Source organism: Erythrolamprus reginae, chromosome 2 (genome assembly GCF_031021105.1).
Source record: "Erythrolamprus reginae isolate rEryReg1 chromosome 2, rEryReg1.hap1, whole genome shotgun sequence".
In the NCBI taxonomy this organism is placed as follows: domain Eukaryota; kingdom Metazoa; phylum Chordata; class Lepidosauria; order Squamata; family Dipsadidae; genus Erythrolamprus; species Erythrolamprus reginae.
The window spans coordinates 69874144-69901563 of record NC_091951.1 but is presented as its reverse complement, the minus strand read 5'-3'; the positions used below and the strand labels follow the sequence as shown (position 1 = coordinate 69901563).

At 43.3% G+C, this 27420-nt stretch overlaps 1 protein-coding gene across 1 annotated transcript in view; it reads left to right on the top strand.

Annotated features, from left to right (window-relative positions):
• Positions 1-27420, top strand: part of LOC139158441 (protein SSUH2 homolog) — a 49936-nt gene that overhangs the window by 18344 nt on the left and 4172 nt on the right. The window contains exons 5-12 of the mRNA XM_070735751.1: positions 441-570; positions 3974-4034; positions 9370-9494; positions 10398-10460; positions 11821-11906; positions 14829-14921; positions 23383-23488; positions 25058-25168. Coding sequence (XP_070591852.1) covers positions 441-570; positions 3974-4034; positions 9370-9494; positions 10398-10460; positions 11821-11906; positions 14829-14921; positions 23383-23488; positions 25058-25168 — 775 coding nt within the window. The remainder of the gene's footprint in view (positions 1-440; positions 571-3973; positions 4035-9369; positions 9495-10397; positions 10461-11820; positions 11907-14828; positions 14922-23382; positions 23489-25057; positions 25169-27420) is intronic.

The following is a 27420-nucleotide window of genomic DNA, read 5'->3' as shown; positions in this document are numbered from 1 at the left end:
GGGTGCACACAGGTGTGCATTGGGGATCCACAGCTGCATGTGCATCCCAAAAATCTCTACCGGAACGTAGCACCTTACCGTTCCGGTAGTGGACCATCACTGATACATACATACATACATACATACAGTATATATAGATTTCACATTTCTGAACTGCCCGTCTCCCTCAAAGAGGGAGCCTTGGATGTTTATATACAATAAAATATTATATAATAAAGTAAAATAAAATGGATGCATTTACCTAAGTTGGAAACAAGAACAGGGGTGGCGCAGCAGGTTGAGTGCTGTACTGCAGGCCACTGAAGTTGACTGTAGATCTGTAGGTCAGCAGTTTAAATCCCATCACTTCATTACATAGAATTACACAGAACATCAGAACATCAGGATATAAAGTTTTTAAATGATTATTTCAAACCAAATGTCTATTTTTTCCCCCTCAGCACCCTGGTTCCCTCTGAACAAGAGATTAAAGATGCATTTCTCCAGTACACAGCAACAAAGTGCTGCTATAAGACTGCCCCTGCAAAGCATTTAAAAGTCCAGAAGCTAACGCCTTTCAACATTTACAGAGTACGTACCATAGTTGTATCTAGGGAACTGGACATAGCTGTATTCTTGAGGACTGAATTGTAGGTAGTCTGGCCTGTGCTTCAACAAAATTGCATTTAGGCTGTCTCCAGTCAAGGTATTAAGCATTATACTTATTTAAGCAATATACAGTGGTACCTCGTGATACGAACCCCTCATGATACGAACACTTCGAGATATGAACCCGGGGTTCAGAAAGTTTTTGCCTCTTCTTACGAACTTTTTTCGCCTTACAAACCCACCGCAGATTGCAAAATGGCGTTCCGCTGGGCGCCACCGCCCACCTGTCACCTTCTTAAACAGTAGGGGGGCTTCTCGGCATTCTCCCGAACCCGGAACTTCGAGTTCGGGTTCTGGAGGCTGCCGAGAAGCACCCGGCTGTTTCAGAAGGTTACAGCCAGGTGGCGCCACTTGGCGGAGCACTGTTTTTGCGATCGGCAGCGGCGTTTTCGGCCGATCTGGAGGCTGGAAAGGAGGTGGGGAATTCCAATAGGGAATTCCATGGGTGGAGCTTTGACGTCACGAAGATGTCCTTCCTGGAGGCCACGTTTCCGTCAAACACTTCGAGATACGAACCCGGGGTTCAGAAAAATTTTGCCTCTTCTTATGAACTTTTTTCGCCTTACAAACCCACCGCAAATTGCAAAAACGGTGCTCCGCCGAGTGACGCCACCCGGCTGTAACCTTCTGAAACAGCCGGGCGCTTCTCGGCGGCCTCCGGAACCCAAACCTGAACTTCCGGGTTCGGGTTCAGGAGAACGCTGAGAAGCCCCCTGCTGTTTAAGAAGGTGACAGGTGGGCGGCGGCGCTTCTCGGCGGCCTCCCGAACTCGAACCCGAAAAGTTCAGGTTCGGATTCGGGTGAACGCCGAGAAGCCCCCCGGCTGTTTTAAAAGGTGACAGCCGGGCAGCGGCGCCCAGCGGAGTGCCATTTTGGATATTTTTCCCCCTTGCAATCATTAATCACTTTTACATTGTTTCTAATGGGAAACATTGTTTCATGTTACGAACTTTTTGCCTTACGAACCACCTTCCAGAACTAATTAGGTTCGTAAGACGAGGTATTACTGTACTTATTTCATACCATATTACTCAAAAATATAGGTATATCTTCAATTAAGAACCATCATTGAACATTGAGAAGTGCCAGCATCAGAAATCTATTTATTCTTTAGAATGTTTGCATCTTAGCAATGAACTTTTGGAGTAACTGAATGTAAGATTTTACCCCACACCTATATACACCTATGTTTGCTATTGTTATTAATTTCCAATTAACAAAATGTTTTAAGAAGGTTTATTTAAAAAAAGTGTCACCAGCACTGAGAAGCTCAAGCATCTATCCTGGAATTTCGCCATCTTAATACTAAACACGTTTAGATACAGATAATATAGGCGTAAATAGAAATGTTGCAATGATTTACCAAAGAGAGAAAATGGGAGACCAGTTCAAATACAAAACAATATATACAAATAAAAAAGAAGGAACAGAATGATAAAAATAAAATATGAAATGGATATATAATAGCAATTCAGTTTTACATATTTAAAATGTATATAGACAATCAATTCAAAGGCAGAGAATGGATAAAGATACTGTACGTTGACAGTTTTGTTGTATTCCATTGTCAATACATTTTAGGATTTTCATAAAATGATAAATTTCATGTTTCCAAAATTGTATGAACATCTAAATGCTGTATAAGGCTTCTTCCCCACATCATACTGACTACATTTTGAGGTAACTATAGAACAGACCCAAATGATATGTCCTTATCTACTTGGAAGCGTCTAGTCACATCTTGGCAGGACCATTTGAGTTAGATTAGATTAGATTAGATTAGATTTATTGGATTTATATGCCGCCCCTCTCTGCAGACTCGGGGCGGCTCACAACAATAGCAAAAAAACAGTACATAGTGACAAATCCAATGCCCACCAATTAAATGCGCATTTTCATGCATTTATTTGGCTACAATGCAAACCAAGAGAAAGATGCAGTTTCTTTAAGGAGGCTCTAAGAATTGTGGTACCAAGTACATATCCCTGTAATCTAGTCAATGAACATGTCATGCTATCCTCTAGATTAGGGGTCTCCCACCTTGGCAACTTTAAGACTTGTGGAGTTCAACTCCCAGAATTCCCCAGCCACACATTGAATTCCGGGAGCTGTAATCCACAATTTTAAAGTTGCCAAGGTTGAACACCCCTGTTTTATATTATGTATTTCTTGAAAGGTCTCATCCAAGGTGTTAGATGTGGGCGTGAATAAAGAGACAGATGACAATACAGTTCAGCAGTTTTTATTCTCTTAGCTGATCATGATACGAACTGCTGGCAGACTTCAGGGATTCCTTCTTTATAGGGATCTGGGCGGCCTAGCTGGCCATTGACAGCCATTCATTTCTCCCGCTGCTAGATTATCCAATCAGCGGTGGCCATGAAAATCTGTGCTCTGTATGTCTGTACGTCACACAAGGCCATCTATTGGTAGATGTGCAGTTTAAGAATCCAAAATCAATATTATTATTATTATTATTATTATTATTATTATTATTATTATTATTTGTATGGATTTGTATGCCGCCCCTCTCCGCAGACTCGGGGCGGCTAACAACAGTGGTAAAACAACATGAACAATCCAATTAATAAAAACAACTAAAAAACCCTTTTAATAAAAAACCAAACACACACACAAACATACCATGCATAACTTGTAATAGCCTAGGGGGAAAGGATAACTTAACTCCCCCATGCCTGGTGACAAAGGTGGGTCTTAAGTATTTTGCGAAAGACAAGGAGGGTGGGGGCTGTTCTAATCTCTGAGGGGAGTTGGTTCCAGAGGGCCGGGGCTGCCACAGAGAAGGCTCTTCCTCTGGGGCCCGCCAAATGACATTGTTTGGTCGACGGGACCTGGAGAAGGCCAACTCTGTGGGACCTTATCGGCCGCTGGGATTCGTGCTGTAGAAGGCAGTTCTGGATGTATTCTGGCCCAATGCCATGTAGGGCTTTAAAGGTCATTACCAACACTTTGAATTGTGACTGGAAACAGCCAGTGCAGGCCGCGGAGTGTAGATATCTTCTAAATATCTCAAACTTCTAACAACTTAATTATATGGGGACAGTTATTTCATGGTGAATGAAATAATTAAAATAATTTTAATTATTTGGAATAATTAAAAACAAAGCAGTAATTGCTTCATTTCAGGCCAGTAGGTTTGGATTTTAGAATTTCTCAAAACAAAGTCTAGAGCCAGATTCTGCTAATTGTTGCCTGAGATTTCCACATTAGAAGGCAGTTTGCTTTCCGAGGATGGCCATTTCTCTTCAAAGAATTAAGACCTCAGTTTCATGTTAATGGATTATTTGCTGTTTTCTGTTCTCAGTATCGGTTAGAGACTTTCACTGAAAGTAGAGACACACACTCGGCTAGTGAATGCTATTATGGTGAGTAACTGGGGAATGAGGGAAAATTTCCAGAATGATTCCTTTGCCAGAGATCACCACTTTGAACTTTTCAAGATACTAATCCAAATAGTCATACTCTTGGTTTCTAATATTAACATTTAATGTCTGTCTCTGTCTCTTTCTCCCGCTATCCCTGCCCTTCCTCTTCTCTCTGTCTCTCTTTCTCTGTGCATGTAGAAACAAATAGTAGAATTATTCATTGTGCCTTAGTATTTTCTCCTATCACACTAAAAATAATTTTTTTGAAAGGGCTTCTGACATCAAACCAAGGCTTTGAGACACTCCATTTGGCACAGGCGGAATTAAAGGGTTGGACTCGAATTAGACCAGTGCTTCTCAAATAGTGGGGCAGCCAGGGTGGCCCGTTACCCCGGGGAACATACTTTTTTTTTTTTGCCGTAGGGCATAGGGGGGTATTTTTGCACCGAACAATAGCACACAGCACAGAGCAGGAGATATGAAGTGCAGATAACAAACCCTTAAGAGACACTACGGAAAGATATTTAACAGGGATGAAAAGAAAGGAGGAGGGAAATGGAGATAATGAGACAAATGTAAGTCTCCCGAAAGCTGAGATGAGGAAATACAACAAAGCATATGTAGCGCTTGGCTTCACTGTGACAACTATGGTGGAAGATGAGAAAAGACTGGTATGTTTACTGTGTCTAGAAATGTTGGCAGCAGACAGCATGAAGCCAAATAAATTAAGACCGTCACTTAAACACATTATATCCCAATCATGCTGACAAGCTGCTTGAGATTTTTCAGCGAAAATACCTCAAATATTGCAAGTATCCCGGCAGAGAGTTGGGGGGGGGGTGTGTGTGAAATGTTTACTTCTTCCTATGGGGGAGCATAACAAAAAAAAATTGTGAAGCACTGAATTAGGCCAAGCCTATTTCAACTGCCAAGGTCACTAGCCAACTTCCTTTTCATACCCAACTTAATTGGATAATTGACTTATTTATCCTTAGAAGGTCTTGAGGGTGGAAAATAGAAAAACAAAAAATCAGTCTAGGAAAACAATTTTTAGACATTTTCCAATTGAAGCAATCTATGATTTTACTTTTATTTCGATGAGCAGAGGTGTTAGTTTCTAAGTAATTACAGACAAGTAAATTGTTTAGAGGAGAATATTTACAGCTTAGTGTTCAAAATGAAGGGTCCTTGATGGCCTCTGAGCTTTCCTATTTTCTTGCAAACAAATTTATTACCCAAACTAGGTAACATTGTCAGTGCTAGTCCTTCTAATGTAGATCCTTATATAGAACTGAATGCAATGGCATTCATTTATGCTATGATTAAATCAGGCTGAACAACCCACCCTATAAATCAATACCGGCTAACCTTTTCGGCACTGAAAACTGGAGCCAGACCACTGCAAGACCACTGGAACCTGGAAGAGAGCAGCTGGCCAGTGTGCATGTGCATGGCAGCTAGCTGCTCTTCCAGATTCCGTCACATGCATGCACACTGAACAGCTGGTCCAGCACACATGTGCACTGGCCACTGCTCTCTTCCAGGTTCCAGTGCTCTGGCATGTGCCTGCTCCAGTTTTGGCACTCAGTGCCAAAAAGGTTAGCTGGCCCTGCACTAAAACAATAAAATCCTTATTTATACACACTGCTCAAAACAATAAAGGGAACACTTAAACAACACAATATAACTCCAAGTAAATCAAACTTCTGTGAAATCAATCTGTCCACTTAGGAAGCAGCACTGATTGACAATCCATTTCACATGCTGTTGTGCACATTCAACTTTGTACAGAACAAAGTATTCAATGAGAATATGTCATTCATTCAAATCTAGGATGTGTTCTTCGAGTGTTCCCTTTATTTTTTTGAGCAGTGTATATAGTCGGAATCCAGAAGATAGCAGCTATCCGGTGCGCATGTGCGTGATGGAACCCGGAAGTGAGCAGCTGGCTGGCATGCATATGCACTGGGCCAGATGGCCAGCATACAGGCATGCAACACAATCTGGAGCTGCTGAAGATGGCATGGCAAATGTGCCCACAGAGAGGACTTTGCATGCTGCCTCTGGCATGCGTACCATAGGTTCACCAACATGGCTATAGATCAGTGATGGTGAACCTTTTTTTCCTCGGGTGCAGAAAGAACATGCATGAGCACTATTGCACATGCACGAGTGCCCAGACCCATAATTCAATGTATGGGGAGGGCAAAAACAGATTCCCCTGATTCCCAACTTCTGGTGGGCCCAGTAGGCTCACATTTTGCTCTCCCCAGGCTGCAAAGGCTTCCCTGGAGCCGAGAGAGAGTAAAAATGCCCTCCCCCATCCTCCCAGAGGCTCTCTGGAAGCCAAAAACACCCCCCAGAGCCTCTATGTGAGCCAAAAATCAGCTGGCCAGCACACACATAAACATTGGAGCTGAACTAGGCAACGACTCGCTTGCCAGCAGATATGGCTTTGCGTGCCACTCGTGGCACCCATGCCATAGGTTCTCCATCACTATATTGTCTGTAGTTCTTTCACGAAGGAAGCCTTTTATCCTCCAGATAGAAACTTTTTAAAAGAACCAAAAGGTAAAGATCTTATATGCCTAGTTGGCTCCTTCCTTACTGTAACATTTCCACTTGAAGGAGAACAATATAAAGATTTTCTTCTTTGAACTGATAAAGCCTTTGAGGACCATTTGTTCATTATTTCAATTAACATTCTTATTTAGAGAATACTGCTAAGAATACTTTCATCAAACCTTACCATTATTTTTTTTTTAAAAAATGGTCAGAGCAATTTAAACTGGGAGATGGAGAATGAAGTGCATTGTGTGTTACCAAACTCTTGTGATGGGTAGCTTGTGCAAGGAGATTTGTGGGCAGGTTGTGCAAGCAGACTTATTTCACTTACAAAGTTATTTTACTTATACAGATGAGGTAACAGATTCAAGTTTGGGGAAGAAGGCCTAAGGAAAAAAACACAACAGGAATTCAAGACTTTATATTATCAGTTGCTGACAAATTTTATTTATTTATTTATTTGTAAAAGTTATACACCAGGTCTCACTGCCAGGTGTCAAATCCTAAAAGCAAAAATACTAAAATATTTAAACATTAAATATTAACAGAAGTTAGAAGTTAAAACTTTTGAAGTTCTCAAGCCTCATTTCTATTTCCTGGTCATTGGTGAGGAAATTCTTTAGAGCAGAGCTGTCAAACTTTAAGCCCATGGGCCAGATGCGTCATGCACTGGCCATCCCCACACCCAGTTTAGCGAAGGGGGGAGGGCAATCCTGATATGTCATGTGACGCCACCGTGATGACATGAGTTTGACACCCCTGCTATCTATCTATCTATCTATCTATCTATCTATCTATCTATCTATCTATCTATCTATCTATCTATCTATCTATCTATCTATCTACCTACCTACCTACCTATCTATCTATCCATCCATTCTTCCTTCCTCCCTCCCTCCCTCCCTCCTCCCTTCCCTTCCCCTCCCCTTCCTTCCTCCCCTCCCCTTCCTTCCTCCCTTCCCCTTCCTTACCTCCCTTCCTCTGTCCTCCTCTCTCCTATCCTTCCTTCCTTCCTTCCTTCCTTCCTTCTCCCCTTTCTTTTTTCTTTTTAAATTTCTCCCTCCCTCCTGCTCATCTCTCTTTCTTCCCATATTCCCAAAATAATCCTGGATGACAGTTCTTGGTGCTCTCTGAGCTTGATTGTTTTCTTGCAGATGTTTCATTACCCAAATTGATGATTTGCAAGAAAACAACCAAGCTCAGAGAGCACCAAGAACCCTCATTTCAATCCTGAGCTGCAAATATTCTTTATTGGTGATGCTGGGAGGCAAATACGTTTAAAAATAAGAATAAATATGTTAAAATTACAGTAACAAAATGAACCTCATCAAAGAGGTGAAAAAAGAAAATAATAATGGCCACCAATGGTAATATTTTCAAAATAATGATACCGTACACTGAATCCCATGTCTGGGTTAGGGACAGGGCTAATCTGGTTTTAAGTTCCACAACTACCAAGTCAGAAAAGCTGTTTTTCCTGGGTCCCATTGGACAGTTTTCCTTAATGTGATGTGCCTAACGTCCAATTGTCTTTCCTTTTCTCATATATCTTGTATATTCTCTTCCTCTCATCTACTTCTCTTCTTTTTTACTTACTATCCTGATATATATTACTTAATGTCTATTTTCTTCCATATGTATTGTATATTGGACAAAGAATAAATAAATAAATAAAATAAATAGAATCGGAACATGTTCTTACTATTGGATTTAATGGGTTGGAAAGACATCATACTCCCAAATATCCTGAGGTTGATGAAGGGATTGTGGGAAAATTTATTTTGTTTATATTTAGAAACTTAGAAGATTGATAGCAGAAAAAGACCTCATGGTCCATCTAGTCTGCACTTTCCTGTATTTTATCTTAGGATGGATATATGTTTATCCCAGGCATGTTTAAATTCAGTTACTGTGGATTTACCAAACATATCTGCTGGAAGTTTGTTCCAGCATCTACTACTCTTTCAGTAAAATAATATTTTCCCACCTCGCTTCTGATCTTTCCCCTAACTAACCTCAGATTGTGCCCCTTTGTTCTTGTGTTCATTTTCCTGTTAAAAACACTTTCCCCCTGAACCTTATTTAACCCTTTAACATATTTAACCGTTTCAATCATATTACAGACTCCTCCAAGAATATCAATCCTATTGTACACTTTAGAGTCATTGGCAAATAGGCAGACCTTCCCTACCAAACCTTTCCCTATGCCACTCACAAACATATTAAAAAGAATAGGACCCAGAAAAGACCCTTGTGGCATACCACTTGTAACCAGTCTCTGCTCAGAATACTTGCCATTAACAACAACCCTCTGATATCTATGCTTCAGCCAGCTGCAAATCCACTGAACTATCCAGAGATTAAGTCCAATCTTTACTAAATTATCTATTAGCTCTTTATATGGAACTGTATCAAAGTCTTTGCTGAAGTCCAGATAGGCAATATCCATGGCACCGCCTTCAGATATTTATTTATATCTCATATTTAGAAACTGCTCATCTTCCTCATATAGTGACCCTGGGCAGTGTCTTTTTAAAATGTGTTTTAAAAATTGCTAGAGTACTCATACATGGTACATTATTCAATATTCTTTAACAAATATGTACTGCTTAATGGAAGACTATTAAAGCAGTACTGTATATATCATCAATTGTAGCTAAACGTTTTGTCTACTTTGAGACCAAAATACATAAAAGAATGCAATTTACAATATGCTGTTTTGTCATTTAGTTTCTGATTGACAGAGAAGGATTGTGTGTTTTTCCTCCAGGTGGATTTGTGGACTCAGCTGATGTTGCACCACCACCCACTCCCTGGGAAATCTCTGTGGATCCACCTCCCTTGTTTACAGACTGTGAAATGCATATTCCAGTGCCCCACTCATATTCCCTGGGGGTAAAACAAGTATTTCTTACTCTTCTTAAAGTTATAGGTTTATGCTGCTTTTCTAAAGTGTGTTCAATAAGGTAACTAAGTCAGGCTGTAGTTCACCAGTTCAAATCTCACCAGACTCAAGGTTGACTCAGCCTTCCATCTGGGTAAAATGAGGATCCAGATTGTGGTGCTGACTTTTTAAACTACTTAGAGAGGGCTATAAAGCACTGTCAAGTGATATATAAGTCTAAGTGCTATTGCTAATAAGCCCAATCAAGTTTTTGAGTGCATGACAATAATGCCAAGCGATTTTTTCAGGGTTCAAAAAAAATATAAGGCAGGGTGTTTTTTTCAGGGAAACATGGTAATAGTAAATCCAAGTAAATTCTGAGCAAAGTAAGCAGCTACAGGGTTTTTAATGTTTTTTTAACTCTTGTACAAATTGTAAAATGAACCATATGAACAATATAACATTTCATTGCTATTAATAGCCTTGAGGAATTCAATTAGTATGTAATGTCTGGGATTTTAAGTAGAAATTATTATTTTTGGGTCAGAAAATTAATACTCAGCTCAAGGAACTATTGCTTTCTGAAATAATTTTGGGAGATTTTTCTCTATATTACATTGGTAGAGATATCCACAAGACTCCTGTAAAACATTTGATATTTATGTATTCATAGTTGGAAATATATAGTTTTGGGGAAGCCTAAGGCATGATAATATGGATTAACCATATGGATGTCAAAGAAAATAATATATGGGCATGAATCTGTTCTCTTCTTGCTGAGGTCTACTGTTATTTTAAGAAAAAAAATCATAAAATTGATTCTTGGACACACTAATTCTCAAAGTGATGTAGGATTATCCTGTCAACAGAGTCTTTCAAATGATTTCCTTATGTGTCTTTTGCTTTACTTTCAGAATTGTCAGAACTGCAACGGGCGTGGTGCAATTAAGTGCCAATCATGTAAAGGAAAAGGCACAGTAAGTCAGCACAAGAAACATTACAATATTCCTGTCAGGTATCAATGCTTCCTTTTGTGCAGAAATTGTGAGCAGAATGAATACATGGCCATCCCGAACCCAGGAAAATAGGTGATACAAATCAGGCGGCCCTCGACTTACATCCATAATTGTACCCCAAATTTTCATTTGGGGTACAATTATGGTACAATTATGGTACAAGGGGTACAATTATGGTACAATTATGGTACAAGTTGTTAAGTGAGTTTTGCCCCATTTTATGGCCTTTCTTGCCACAATGTTTAAGTGAAGCGGTTGTTATGCTAATAACAGGGTTGTTAATTGAATTTGGCTTCCCTGTTAACTTTGCTTGTCAGCTGGTCACCATGTGATCACATGACACACAAACACCTTTGCGAGACACTGTAATCATCAAAAATACATGCCAGTTACCTTTTTTTTAAAAGTGCCATTGTAACTTTGTACGGTTACGAGAAACATGGTTTGTAAGTCAAGGACTACATGCAACTAGGCAACTTGACTCAGTTTGAATAGTTGTATTTCAGCTTCAAAACAGAGTTAAGAGACCTGGTCTTTCATTCATGAAGTAGAAAGGCAAACTGCAGTATGTGTCCTGTACTTGTAGGAAATAAAACCTTTTTGCAAATTAGTCTGTTAAGTTTAGATCAAATGTAAATCAGGTGATAGCCAGCACCTTGTATTGAAACCAGAGCTAACTCAGTATTTCCTTGAAAAAATAATGGACAACCTAAAATATGGGTAAATCTGAAAGAGGTAGCTAAGGATTTTTTTAAAAAAGTAATTGTAACTAAACTATTGCTTTATAAAAGAAAATTTGAGACCAAAATCAAGAAAATTTAGGAAAGCACATATTCTAATAAAATATGTAAAATCAAACAAAATGTGCAAATGTATTGTAAAAATATATATTTGAAAGACTAGTGGCATATGGTAAAAATGAAATATCCCAAAATAAAGGACTAGAGAGAGTTTCCGAAAAGTAAATCTAAAGGACAGCGTTCTGATTAAAAGACTGTCCTTTATAATAAAGGATTCGTGTTCACTCAATTGTAAGCCATCTGAAAAAGAGCTTATTTCTCAAAGCAAAGCATTATTCCCTGTTGAACTGAGGGGTTGGCTTCTTGGCTATTTTTCTGAGGAGCCCTAAAAAAGTCATTTCAAAACAGATTTTCTTTTTGTTATCTTTGATGCTGATTTGAATGTCACTGGTCTTATCCCAGGTTTGATGGCTTTTATTGTAGACCACCAAAAATAATATGGAACTTAATTGATTGTTGTTGGTGATGTTATTGTTGTTAAATAAATAAATTTAAATTATATTGTATTTCTTCAAATATAGAAAAAGTGTTCAGCTTGTAATGAGACTGGGTTCAATTCATCTGACAACAGTTCCTGCTCATGGTGTTCGGGCAAAGGATACAAGCGGTAAGCTTTGCTTCAATCCAAACTTCATTCCTACTTTTATAATAGTTTTTACTATAAGTTTTTATTGGGCTGTCATACCTCATCTAAGTCTTTCAGAAAAGAGAAACTTGTGGGTGTATAGATCCAGATAGATATAGATGTAATATAGGTACAGTGGTACCTGTACTTACCACCTTAATTCATTCCGTGAACAGGTTCTTAAGTAAAAAAATTTGTAAGAAGAAGCAATTTTTCCCATAGGAATCAATGTAAAAGCAAATAATGTGTGTGATTGGGAAAACCACAGGGAAAGTGGAGGCACTATTTCCTCCCAGAAGATACCTAGAGAGGCCCCATGGAGGCTTTTCCCAGCCTTTTCTGGCCTTGTTTCCTCCCAGGAGATTCCTAGAGAGGCCCCATGGAAGCTTCTCCCTGCCTTTTCCGGTTACAGTTTCGGAGGCTGGGGCTTCTAAGTGGAAAATGGTTTTTGAGAAGAGGCAAAAAAATCTTGAACACTCGGTTCTTATGTAGAAAAATTTGTAAGTAGAGGCATTTTTTGGTAGAGGTACCACTGTATAGGTGGAAAGTGGTGAGATTCAAATAATTTAACTGCCGGTTAGCCCAGGGTCAGATTGGCTGTCATGGGAGGTATTCTTGTCCTCCAGCTCTACCACACATGTGGAATGAGCCTCCTGTAATGGCTAACCTGATCTCGGCGAACTGGTTGTTAAATTAACTTCCGTGCTATCAAAATGGATCCTGGACACTGCATTGAAATGGAGAAATGGAAAACATAGCAGCCTGCATGAGGGAAGGAGGAGGAGCAGGGAGAAGAAAGAGGGATAGTGGCCTTCTCCTTTTCTCACACTGGCCACTCAGTTGCCCATTGCCAGGATCCACTTATATAGGGGGATGGTGGGTAATTTAACAACTGTTTGGCCAAAATGGTGCAAACCAACTGAATCACACCACTAGTATAGGTAGACAGATAGAGATAAAGAGAGATAGAGAGAACAAATCGAAGTATACATCATTAAGAGAGTAAAAAATTGAAATGGAAATGGGCTGGTCATATAGCAAGAACTGATGGCAGATGGACCAAGGCAGTCATAGAATGAATCCCACTTGTTAAAAAGCATCCACAAAAGATACCTAATAAAACAAGATGTGCCGATGACATCAACAAGTATTGCGGGCCCACTTGGCAACAGAAAGCTCAGAACCATATTGCTTGGAAATATGTGGAAAATGCCCTTATTCTGCAGTTCACAGACAATGACTAAAATGATGATGACGAGATATAGATATGTAAATATGCATGAGGTACAGTGTCTAAATTTCAGGATTTCTCCTCATTCACTTTCCCCATGAAAATAGATCACTTGCAGTAATATTCCTTCAGTGAAATGTGAATCTATTCAGTGGGCTAGGAAGAATAGTATCTCCCCCACTCTCCCATTCTATTCAATCATGTTTCATTCTTAGAGACTGCCTGGGCCAGGGATAGGCAAAGTTGGCTCTTTTATGACATGTGGACTTCAGCTCCCAGAATTCCTGAGCTAGCATGATTGGCTCAGGAATTCTGGGAGTTGAAGTCCACAAGTCATAGGAGAGCCAACTTTGCCTATCCCTGGCCTGAGCAAATCTCTTTATGGTTTTCGGCATGGTTTTTGAGAAGTGGCTTGCCATTGTCTCTTTCTTAGAATAGGCCAGTGGTGAGTTACTACCGGTGCGGTAGGCAACTCCACACCAGTAACAGCTGCCAGATTGCGCAATTTCTGCATGACCACTCCAGTGCTGATCCTTCAGGCACCGCCATCTTTTTTCTTGAATTTTGGGTCTTTTTTCTTCCTATTCATGCACAGAAGCAAAATCTTGTGAGGGGACACTCGCATGTGTGAGATTTTGGCAATCATACAGGGGATGCATGCACACATGCATGTGTAGCACCCGTACGCACACAAAAATCTTCATGCTGCATGCACAGCATACTAGTACCAGCAGGTAAGAGGAATCTGCCCCTAGAATAGACCCCAATCTGTCACAAGCAGATCACATGGCCTTTGCTGCTGTTGCAGATAGGGAAGCCTATCCCTTGGTTTTTGAAAATGGAATAATTGTATCATGTCCTAGTAAAAATGATTCATAGGAACACTAACTTTCACCTGGGGAATTTGCTAAACCAGTATGGCAGCTGCATGAGAAAGTAGACAGCAGCAGTTGAAATCAAACCATCTGTAGGTCATTTTTTTAAAAAAAGGCTCATTTAAAAATCACAGATGGAAAAAGCCTTAAATTTAGCAGGAAATATTTCTTTCTGTTCCAGAAATATAGATAACACAGAATTTTACAAACAGGGTTGGCCATTGTATGAACCAAGCATGCGGTGCCATATTTATCAGGTTCTTTGGCAACTATCTAAAATAGAAAGTAGTTCTATTAAAGAATTCATTTTGATAAAATGATTGAAAAGAAAGTGATAGGGTTACAAGAATTTAAATAACTGAAGTACATTTACAACCCATAAGTCCTAATTAGAGATTTTGATTTTATTTCTAAATAAATAAGATGAATCGTTACACTTTACAATCTTTACACTGAGAACAAAAAAGTATAATGTTCATAGTTTCGTTAGTAATGCTACATTTTAGTTATTTCTCATACTATGCAATATTTTTAAATTATCTTCTACATCTATCAGTATGTACCACTTTATATTTTACAGTGTATCTTTCCTCTTCTTTAATTTTTTCACTTTTATACTCTAAATTGAAGTAATTATTGATGGTAAATTTAGTTTTGCATTATTTTAGACTACTCTATGAGTGAAATAAAGTTATGGTTATGATGATGAGGTTGACGATGTTTAATTTACTGTTTGCCAAGAGAGGAAAGCCTACAATATTGTAAGGTCTAATTCAAACATTGATCTCTCTTTCACAGTTGCTTCAGTTGCCGTGGCAATGGGCATCACATCTGTTACCGTTGTGATTGGAAAGGCACATTGCTATATCATACTGAACTTTCAATCACATGGTAAGATATAATGCAAAAGAAAGAACATTGTAAGTCTCTTTGGTCATCTGGAGGAAATAGTACATCTAAGAAGGCCTGTAAGGGCCATATGTCTCTTTTTTGTCCTAGTAATATATTCCCCAATACAACCACCCCATCATGGATTGTTGGATAGATAAAATTTTGGATTACACATATTTTGCTAGAGCGGAGAAGCAAAACTATTTCATAAGCTCTTATATATGTACTTTCTTCCTTCATCTAAGTTTTATTTCTTTGAAAATTGTTAAGAGTAGGGTTAAAACAATAAATCACAAAGCTTCTAATCTTTGGGCTACATGGGGGGGCATGATAAGTGTCTTCCAATAATTGAGGAGCTCAAAGAAGAGGGGACTTACTTATTTTCCAAAGCAACTGAGGGCAGACAAGAAGTAATGGGTGAATGCTTTGCTGGAGAGACGGAGTAACGACACGGACACCAGAGCTGGATTTAAATTGGGTCATTTTTATTAACATAAATTTGCATAACTTATTCAAATACTTTGCATAAATTAGCATAAACAACTATGACCCGGAACTGGACCTGCAGGGTCAAACAAATACTTCCGGGGCGGAAATGACGTTATGCCAGTAAACATTCCTGGGCAACTCATGGGCGTATCTCGATGCAAGGTCCAGGTGAGGGCCAGGCTGTCACCTGTGACCTTTTCTGCCATGCTGTGCATGAGGGGGGTCCCACCGGCTAACCCGAATCGGGGAATTAAAGGTGCAGGACCCAAAGACAGGTTCCCCCCAGCTGCTCAGGCAGAAACTCCCTCCATGAGCTTGCAGAGAACCTGTCAATCATCCCCAAAGATGCCCAAGGGAGAACGCGCGGTTGCTAAACCACCCAATTTTCCGCCCCTAACCTGCCTACCCAAATGACCAAAGGTAAGCCAATTAACCTAATTAATGCAAGCACCCCCTAACCGCACAGCCATCACCCCAGTGTGGAATGGGCGAAAAAACAGCTCAGCTAAGAGGCAGAACTGCAAAAAATTCCCATTCGGCCCCCTAAGGGCGACCCCTAAGCACACTGCAAAATAGTGGAGGGCGGGCGGGTGTCTGCTCAGGAGCTTGGTCCGGGCGAAAAGGAAGAGCCCCGGGCCTGCTCGCCCTTATATAGGGCAAGCAGGCCCCGCCCGGACCAATCAGGGCCTGGCCAATCAGGCCCCGATCTCCCGAGCGAAGTCTCGCATCGCGAGACTTCGCCCGGGATTCAAAATGGCGGCCGCCATGAGGGACCGTGTCTCCCGGTCCCTCCAGCAAAGCCTGCCTGCCGGGTAAGTCCGGCGCTGCCCTTGCTGGAGAGACGGAGTAACGACACGGACACCAGAGCTGGATTTAAATTGGGTCATTTTTATTAACATAAATTTGCATAACTTATTCAAATACTTTGCATAAATTAGCATAAACAACTATGACCCGGAACTGGACCTGCAGGGTCAAACAAATACTTCCGGGGCGGAAATGACGTTATGCCAGTAAACATTCCTGGGCAACTCATGGGCGTATCTCGATGCAAGGTCCAGGTGAGGGCCAGGCCGTCACCTGTGACCTTTTCTGCCATGCTGTGCATGAGGGGGGTCCCACCGGCTAACCCGAATCGGGGAATTAAAGGTGCAGGACCCAAAGACAGGTTCCCCCCAGCTGCTCAGGCAGAAACTCCCTCCATGAGCTTGCAGAGAACCTGTCAATCATCCCCAAAGATGCCCAAGGGAGAACGCGCGGTTGCTAAACCACCCAATTTTCCGCCCCTAACCTGCCACAGGAGCGGGGGTCAGATCTCTATCTTGGCCCCCCGACTCCCCCCTCTAGCTGCGCCAGCTCACGCAGAGACCGCTGCAGGTCCTGTAAGAAGATGGCGTTCCCCTGGTCAGACAGGTGAACGCCATCATCACGGTAGAGCCATGGCTGGTCTATTGATATAAGGGGATGAGGTATTACTACTCCACCCAACTCTCTAACCGTTTTACCCATAGCCCTATTCACCCGTCGCCTAGCCCGGTGAATGGCCCTAAGGGAAGAGGCATCCCTCCACACAATCCTAGGCAATATTTCTGACCACACCACTTGCGTGGTGGGCCAGACCTCACGAAGCCTTCGCAGGTCTTCGCGTGCCTGGATGAGCAGCGCCAGGCCTCCCAGTATGCACAGGTCATTGCCACCTAAGTGCAATACCAGCCACCTGGGTGCGGCCACAGGACGCTGCCCACCCAGACCCCTTTGGGCGCGACTCCAGGAGCCGCCCTCCATATTGCCGGGCGCAGCCACAGAATGCTGACCGCCCAGCAACGCCGGTAGGAGACCCTCCCACCGCATACCTCTCCGGCCCATCCAGGTAACGTTGACCCACCGCCCCAGGGACAGGTGGGTCCCGATGGCGCTCCTGGCTGCCGCGCGGCCGGCCCAGAAAATCATGCTGTGGCCACACAGCAGCGCCGTCGGTTTCGTGTTAGCCTGGGGACCTGCAAGAGGACACAGACACAGAGAGGTTACCTAGCCTAAGCCCTGCCTGGGATCCTCAGCGGGCCTAACATAACCCAAATATGCCGCTGACCGCCAGCGGCCGATCTCCCGAATCCAATGGGCCGGGAAACCAGAAAGTGCCGCGCTAGTGGCGGCGCCGATACGGAACGAATGCGTTCCATAGCCGGCGGGATCCATGCCCACCTGGGCCATCGCCCTAGATACTAAAGCCCAGAATTGGAAACGGGTCAGAGGGGTACCATCACAATGCCTAAACAGGTACCCCTGACCTGACCCCCTCATACCACAATAAAGCTGTAGGGCGGCCACCGGACACACCGACTGGTCGGAGGCCGCACTAAGATTTAAGGTAACCCCTCTGCGCAGCTGATCCGTTTTAGACCTCCTCACTACAAGGGACACCCCCCCTTGTCTAAAGGCCAGATCAGCGAACTGGAAGGCCCGGAGCGAAGTGTCAGCCTGAGACGAAGCCATGGCCTCGCTGACCCGAAGGGCCCCAAAAAACATGACACAAGCCGCTGCTCTAAAAAGACGGGCCTCGTACAATGAGGAACACAGACTGCCAAAAACCACGTTGATTAAAGACAGCTGCTCCACCGTCAGAGCCTGACGAGTGTCACCTGGGGCCCCCGCTTGCTCCCTAAGCCAGCCCTCCAGCATCTTCCGGATGCGAAAGTCACCCGAAAGATCAGCAAACCCCCCCGCCTTGGACAGAAAGGCGAGGCCGGCTAACCGGGACCGGATCGTCCTAACTGACAGGCCACGCTGCCTGAGTTGGACGCAAAACTCGGCCAAATGCTCTACAGGGACAGGCCAACTAAGCTGGTAACCCCTGCCCTGCCTAAACTCCCCAAACTCCTTACCTGCACGCTGGTATGCCCTGAGGGTGCCGGGCGCTACAGACAAGGAGATTGCCCGGGATGCCTCGCCTCTCCACCACTCTGGATCCCTCCCAGACTCCAGAGGTGGCTGGGGAACGCTTCTGGCAATTCTCGGGCCCACGGGGCCAGGGTCCGAAACCTGGACAACTGACCACGGGACAAGGCATCAGCAACCCCGTTATCTAACCCGGGGACATGCTTAGCCAAAAACAATGCGTTTAGAGACAAGGACCTGTGCACAAAATGGCGGACAAGCCGCATGACCCTGTCGCTCTTCGAGGACAGGGCATTCACCACATGGACAACCGCTAGGTTGTCACACCAGAAGTGCACGGTCTTGTCCCTAAACTGCTCCCCCCAAAGCTCTAAGGCCACTATTAAGGGGAAGAGCTCCAAAAACGTTAGGTCCTTAACCAACGAAGAGGCACTCCATTCCGGAGGCCATGCCGACCAGCACCACTGGTCACCTAACACTACCCCGAAACCACAAGTCCCCGCGGCGTCAGAGCAGAGCTGCAACTCAGCTTCCAACAGAAGCTCGTGCCTCCAGAAAGACAACCCGTTAAATCTATCCACAAAATCCCGCCACACGCCGAGGTCAGCCCTGACCCCAGCGCAAAGGCGGGTACGATGATGGGGCAAACGGAGCCCCTTCATCGCATCATACAACCTCCTGGAAAAAGCCCTTCCAGGAACAACTACCCGACAGGCAAAATTAAGAATGCCTGCCAATTCCTGGAGCTGCCGTAGGGTCACCTTCCGGCAGCCCAGGACCTCATCAAGCTTCCGCTTAATCTTAACCAACTTCTCTAGGGGCAATCTAGAAGATTGCTCCTCCGAGTCCAATTCAATACCCAGGAAGGTAATCCTGGTAGCGGGGCCTTCGGTCTTCTCAGAGGCTAAAGGCACCCCTAATTGAGCACAAAGGGCTTCGAAGTCCCGCATCAAAGCAAAACATTGCTCCGACTGCGCAGGCCCCGCTAACAGGAAATCATCAAGGTAGTGAACGACCGTACCCAGACCACTTTGCCTCCTGAGCGCCCACTCCAAGAAGGTGCTAAAACTCTCAAAAAGAGAGCACGAGACAGAGCACCCCATGGGCAAAGCTCTGTCCACGTAATAGCCCCCCTCGAAATGGAAGCCCAACAGCTCAAAGTCGTCTGGGTGTATGGGGAGGAGCCGGAATGCCGACTTAATGTCGCATTTACCCATAAGGGCTCCCACCCCACACTTCCTAACCATGGTCACGGCTGCATCAAAGGACGCATACCGGACCGAACACAGCTCGTCAGGAATGAAATCATTCACTGACTCCCCTTTTGGAAAAGACAAATGGTGAATCAACCTAAATTCACCACTCGCCTTTTTGGGGACCACACCTAAGGGAGACACACGAAGATTCGGGAAGGGCGGCTCCGAGAAGGGCCCCAGGACCCTGCCTTCGGCAACCTCCTTCCCAATCTTCTCCCTAACAATGTCTTCATGACCAACAACCGACCTAAGGTTGTCAGACATGAAGGCCTTCCTAACACCCTGGTAAGGGATCCTAAATCCCTCTGAAAAACCTAGCAAGAGAGCGGCCGCTCTCGAGCGAGGGTGGTAGTCGCCCAACCAACCCTCGAGCACCCCTAAATTAATTGGGCTGGGCCCCTTTTCCCCCAGAAGGTGGGGGAGGCTTTGGGGGACCCGAGCCTTTCTTTTCAATCCCCTTCTTGGGGCGGGGGCACACGGCTGCGGAATGGTTTCCCCCACAACTTCCGCAGGCGTGACGAAACCGGCAAATGGGGCGAAAACACGCCCCCTTCGCCGCAAATTCGTGACACACGAGAGTGGCCCCTTTACCGACTACCCCCGCCACGGCCTTGGCCGGCGCGGGCGTAGCTGGCTCTTCCTCCATAAAGTGACCGCTATCGGTCCTATCACAGCCCTCCTTCCCCGACATATGGGTGGCCTGGAACCACAGGTCCGGAACCACCATATCCCAGGGCAAGTAGGGGTCATGGGCAATACGCATACGGAAGCCCTTGTCGTAATGCCTCCATATGGTGCCCCCATATTCGAAATGGGCCCTCGCTATGAGGTCGATGTACTTCAGCAAGGCAGCGGCCCTCCCCGGCTGCCTCTGAATGACCACCGACGCAAAGGTCAGAAAGGCATACAGCCACGAGCTGAAGCATTTCGTGACCTTTGTCTTTTTCACCTTCTCCCCAGGGACCACCTCCTTGTCCTGTTTAGGGACCTCCCTGTTCAAGATGGAGAACAAATCAACATACTCCCCCCGCCAGATTGCCTCCTTAACTGACGGGTGCAGATGGTACCCTAAAGGCGTAGCGGGCAACCCGCAAGGGATGGCCCCAGGCTTGATGCTGGCGAACGGGTCCCACACCGTGGTGGCCCCCGAGCCCAGCACCCCAAGCCCCGGGGGATACATGAATGGGACCGGTGGCATAATGGCCGGTGGGGGAGGAATCCAACCCCCCACCCCCGCCCCAGGTGGGACAGGTACCCCCAGCGCCCCCACTGGCGGAGCTGGCGGAGACCAGACCTGACTACAGGTGCCTGCTGCCACCCCCGTAAAGCTGTTGCCACCCCCCAAAGCTGGCGGGATGAACCCGGGACCCTGTATGGGCAGGAGCGGAGATGTGCCTGTATGTGGTGCAACCTCACCTGCCCCGTAAGGGGTAGAAGACATCCACGGTGGGCCCATCCTGGTTGGGCCCTGGAACGATGGCCATTGCCCAGGCTGGGCCATCTGTCCAGCGTGGCCCGTCTGACCGATGCTGCCCGCCTGTCCGGTGCCCGCCATCTGTCCTTCGTGGGCCACTTGCCCTGCTGGGGCCGACTCCTCTTCGGGGTCTGCGCCCCATGCTGCGGTGGCAGCCGAGGAAAGCCCCTCCGGGCCTGCCCCCGACCGCCACCTCTCCAACTCATCGAGCCGCTCCAGTACCCTGGCCCAGGAGAGAGAAGGGGACACCGCGGGTTGAGGGACTGTGGGTGTAAACCCAACCACCCCCCCCCACCGGGATCCCCCCCGGGGGCCCCTCTGCCGCCGCCCGAGCCCGGGCAGACGGCCTGGCAGCCCTCCTAGGCCGCACCACAGGTTGGGCCGGGAGGGCCTGAGCTGGCCGCTTCTTAGGGGCCATTACAGAAGAATAAATCTATTTTTCACAAAAGGGATAGAGCAGAGACAAAGCCACCAACGAACCCTGCCCTGCGTTGGCAAAGGCCTGCCTGAAGCCGCAGGCCTCCGCAGAAAAACCCCCTCAGGAGGCTAATCCCTCCTCCCCTCGGGCAACAAGGCCCGACACCAGGCCTTTATCCCAGGCCACAAACCACCCCGGGAACACCGCAAGCCCGCGGGGCCTCCCAAAGGCAGCACCACCCACCACCCCCAAAGGGCAATGAGGCTCCAAACCGGAGCGGAGTCCAGCCGATGCTGGCTCCGCTAGTGACAGATAAGGCTCTTCGCAAGACCGCAGGCCACAAAATGGCGCCTCGCACGAGGTCGCCACCCAAAATGGCCGCCGGAGCAGACGAACGAACGTCTGCTCAGGAGCTTGGTCCGGGCGAAAAGGAAGAGCCCCGGGCCTGCTCGCCCTTATATAGGGCAAGCAGGCCCCGCCCGGACCAATCAGGGCCTGGCCAATCAGGCCCCGATCTCCCGAGCGAAGTCTCGCATCGCGAGACTTCGCCCGGGATTCAAAATGGCGGCCGCCATGAGGGACCGTGTCTCCCGGTCCCTCCAGCAAAGCCTGCCTGCCGGGTAAGTCCGGCGCTGCCCTTTTAATGAACGATCCAGCCTAGAAGTAAGGAGACATTTTCTGAACAATTAATCAGAGGAATAGTTTGTCCCCAGGAATTGTGGGTGCTCCCTCACTGGAAGTTTTCAAAATTAGATTGGACAACCATGTGACTGAGATGATATAAGGTCTCCTGCCTTGAGGAAAGAGTTGGACTAGAAGACCTTTGAGATTCCTTCCAGCCCTATATTCTAGTAAACCATTTTTATTTACTACAGAAAACTTTGCACATGCAATTTGCTACTAGAAAAGATTCCAATTTATAGTATTCATTTATTTATAACTTTGAGTAAGACCACTTTAAATCAGTTCTAATTATAATGTTAGGATTTTTGTTAAGCATTATTTTTGTAAAAATGGGAAACCTGTCCAATACTAAGTAAGATTTTGTGACTTAGTTTTGTATGCGCCAATATTTTAGCATCCCTCCTTGAACATGCCTCAGTTGAATTTGGAATACCATTTTTTTCTTTATTTATCTGAATTTTAATCATAGGAAGAGTGTCTACGAGTCTATGGAGAGGGGTGACAAATCTAATAAATGAATGAATGAATGAATGAATGAATAAATATATATGTTACGTAACCCAGCCATAAAAACAGAAACTAGACTCAGAACACATATTGCAAAACAATCAAGTAGCCTGCAAGCTCCAACTACCCAGGATATCACGCCTAATCAACAACCATTAACTAATCAGCATACTTCAGCTACATCAACGACCACCAGGAAGTTTCTACACAGCAGGCAATTGCTGAGCCATCAAACCACACCCAGCCACCAGTATTTATAGAAGGAAGGCAGCTTAGGTCTCGCAGTGTTCACCTTAGAACAAGGACAGAAACACCAGCCTGAAGATTATGAGTGGGACCTCATCGAAACGTCGCCAGAAATTTCCAAATCCTACACGGGAAGAAACCCGAATATACCAAGACCGTCATATATATATATATTCAGGCAGTTAACCATATGCATTATGGAATAGATTCAAAATGCAAGCAGAATATTTGTTTACTAATCATTGTTTACCCAGACATAATCCCCTTGCCCTAATTTTAAATTAATTGAGGTTTACTACTAGTAATTGAATTAGGGGATTATAGTGCACTTCTGTCAGACACTTATCTGCAACATGTGTCTATAAAATCTACAAGATATAAATGAGATTAAAGTTGTATCTTATCTTATCAAACTTATTAATGTGTACTCAATCAATTTCACCTTTAAATTGACATCCTAATAAGCAAATATAACTTTTTTTCTCCTTGTAGGAAGAACAATATTTTAGAATACACAGCAGACAACAAATCTGAACTTCCAACTTACCATCTGCAGGAAGTAACTGGAAAAAAAATACTTTGTGATGAACATAACCTGGTAAGATATATACTGCCACAAATACGTATGCAAAGATTACTGGAAGAATATATAAATGGTCCTTATCCAGTAACCAGAATATCTCAGGGACCGCCTTCTGCCGCACGAATCCCAGCCACCGGTTAGGTCCCACAGAGGTGGCCTTCTCCGGGTCCCGTTGATGAAACAATGTTGTCTGGCGGGACCCAGGGGAAGAGCCTTCTCTGTGGCAGCCCCGACCCTCTGGAATCAACTCCCCCCGGAGATTAGGACTGCCCCCACCCTCCTTGCCTTTCACACACTCCTCAAAACCCATCTCTGTCATCAGGCATGGGGAAATTGATTCTCCTGGGCCATTTCCGCTTTATGTATGGTCTGTATGAGATGTATGATTGTTTTTTATATTAAGGATTTTAAATTGTTTTAAGTATTGGATTTGTACTGTTTCTTGTTGTGAGCCGTTCCAAGTCCTCGGAGAGGGGCGGCATACAAATCTAATAAATAATAATAATAATAATAATAATAATAATAATAATAATAATAACCACAATTGAGACTAGCAAGTTGGTTGTTAAAGAAAGTGCTTGTTATTGTCAGTGTAGTGATTTAAGAGCTGATAAGCTGCTACAATGATGCACTGATGTAATGATGGGAATGAGTCAGCACGGTTTTTTGGCTGTTATCCCTTTAAGAGTTTATATAATAAGGCTTGAGTCAAAAAACTAAGGATTTGTAGGTTTCGAAAAAAAATGAATAAGAGTTTATATAATAAGAAGCGGCCCTGTTGGGACATTTCCCTCTTGCCTGTGCTCTTCCCTGCTGTAATTTACTGATCGTTTGACTTCTGCCTATAATACGTGTTTGTATAGTATATATTCTTTTGCAGATAAAATCCAAGTGCTCACTAAATAGGGTAGTTACTAAATGAGGACTACTTGTATTTATAAAAGAATACTGGAAGATAGAATGTAGACTGTGCTAGAATGCTAGAACATAGTTCTAGAGTGCTCTCATTGGTCATTCAATTCATTGTTCAGCTCAAGACTCTATTAAAGTACCCCAAAAGGGATTTTTCTAGTCCATTATAGAGGTTTTTTCCACACATACAGTATGTATAATAACAAGTATTCTAGCTCAGCATTCCCAAATCTGACCTGAGTAGATGCTAATGTTTCAGAGATAATTTTTCTAGTCCAGTTGAAAGATGTTGATGATTAAATCTGGAAACTTTTGCATGCTTCTGGCCAAAAGCATAATTTAATTTTGCATGCAATAATTTAGACCAGTGTTTCTCAACCTTGGCAGCTTTAAGATGTATGGACTTCAACTGCCAGAATTCCCCAGCCAACATAAAGTTGCAAAGATTAACAAACACTGATTTAGATTACTCATGTCCTCTGTGCATAAGACAACCACCGGTACATTTTCACAAATTTTTAGTGACGGGTATATGCTTTTGGGTATACAATTCCAACCATTTACTGTGAGAAAATTGACAGTTCTGTCTAGCCATGCTGTACAGTAGTTAAGTCCAAAGTGCTATATAATCTAATGCAAAAGTGCATTTTGTGGCCTTCATCTGTATACCAGGTACGTCCCATAATTGAGTTCCCAGAATCATCTATTAAAGACTATTCAAGGACAAGCATTGCTCAACACAAAATGATGTTTGCTTCAGGGGAGCATCAGATCTTGAAACAGGTGAGTGCCAAAGAAAACAACTGCATTTTAAAAATGAAACATTATTTTCATTTTTATTTGTTATTTTCATGTTCACTTTATTTAAAAACCTTCTTGACTTATTAAAAAGCTTTTGGGGGTTATCCCCCAATACGTTTTGAAAATGTTTGTGTGAGGGAATGTTTCAAGTTGATGAAGAATTTATCGTAGATTTATCTAATAATTTATTTTAGATTATTCTGAGTTAGATTATTCTTCCTTTTCCTTTTGCAGGATGTTTTGCAATCAGATTAATTTTTTGTATTTATCAAAGTGTGGTTTTCTTATCCCTTTTTTGTTTTTAACTTCTGCAAAATAATAATAAAATAAAACCTTACTTTAATGGACCATTAAGAAATAGGGTTTTTAAATCCCCAAATATTCATCTAATCCAATTTGGATTATCAATTTATGTCAGTTTGTGACACTTGCATAATGTATTTATGCAATAACATAAATTACTACAAATTACATAAATAACAGCATTTGTTTACTTAATAATAAGACACATATAATGGAAAGTGGTGGAAATAATGCAGGCTGAATTATTCAGTTTACTTCACATACAATGGATTTAGTTTTTATTTCAGGAGATGTCTGGATGCAAATTTTGTCCATTGAATTTAAAGTCTGGTAGCAATAGCTCTTAAACTTATATACCGCTTCACAGTGCTCTACAGCTCTTTCTAAGAGCTCTAACCTTAATCCTTTATTTCCTCTTTAAAAAAAACCTAAAATGAAACCTTATTTACATAAGACTTTGAAGGAGAATTGGGAGACTCCATCTTTTTCTCATGGCATAGTCGGTCTTAGATAACCCAGAAATAACATTTAGTTATTACTTAATCTCTTTTCCTTGAAGTGTGAAGGACATACTTTTAATAGTGATAAACATCAAGAAATTATTTCTCCAATAAAGGAGAATATCTGTAGCTCAGAATTAATATGAGGAATTCTTGGTGATCTTTGAGCTTGGTTTTCTAGCACATGCTTGATTACCCTAACTAGATAACATTATTAATGTACCATTGATTTTTAATTTTAATTACTCCTAAAAGTCACAATCAACAAGTTGGCCTGAATTTTTGTGTAAGTTCATCTCGTAAAAATATCCCAAAATGAAAATTTTCTTTGAATTCTTCAGTTCACAATTTCTAGTGGCCTGATCTAGAGATTGCTAAAGGACTAAAATACCACCACGCTGTTCGTTTTTCTAAGTAATGTCCCATTATTTTCTCAATTGCTTTTATATTATAGAGACATTTGATATAAACACACACAGACCCCGCTCAATTGTTCCAATTGTTTTTGGCAGGGTTAAGTTACATGCTTGTGAATCATGTATGGAAACAAATTTGTTGTTCTTTCTTATTTTTGCCTGTATTAAACAACAGAGCAGAAAGGAAAGGAGGGGACCAATAATAATTAAAGAAACAAAAGAAACTAGAGTTTTCCACCAGCATGTTTTTCTGAGATAATATTCCAAGCGATGTATGTCGCAAAGATTATAAACTGACAATGATTCTAAATTTATAATACTTGTATGCATGAATAGTGAAAGAGCTGCCTGGTTAAGGGAACTAACGTAATTGGTTTCCATGACATGGAAGCAACATTGGAGCTTGTAGAAATATTCATCAGGTTTTTCTGTCTAGGAATTAGGGATTGTGCTTCTATCTCCTTTCTTTCAAGAGGCTTACAAAAGGCCCCCTTGTAATGCAGGGATGATTTCAGCCTACGTTATTTATTGAAAACATTTATATAACTGCCCATCTTATTTCAAACTCTGTGTGGCTCCCAATCAAAGGTTGGAACAAAAACTGTAATAAAACAAAATATGCATATATCTATTAAAAGATAGCAATGTTCCAATATTTGAGGGGCTGCCACAGAGAGGAATGGGTCAAGCTATTTTCCAAGGCATCTGAAGGGCAGACAAGGAATAATGTATGGAAGCTGATCAAGGAAAGATTCAACCTAGAAACAAGAATAATTTTTTTTGATATTGAGAACAATCAACCAATGGAACAGCTTGCCTTCAGAAGTTGTGGGAGCTTCATCACCGAAGGCTTTCAAGAAGAGATTGGACTGTTATTTGTCAGAAGTGGTGCAGGATCTCCTGCTTGGCTAGGGGGTGGGTGGGGGGAGGTTGGATTAGGTGATCTACAAGGCTCCTTTCAACTGTTAATCTGTTAAAATCATAACTATTAAAAACTGGCAGCAAGCTTCCAGGT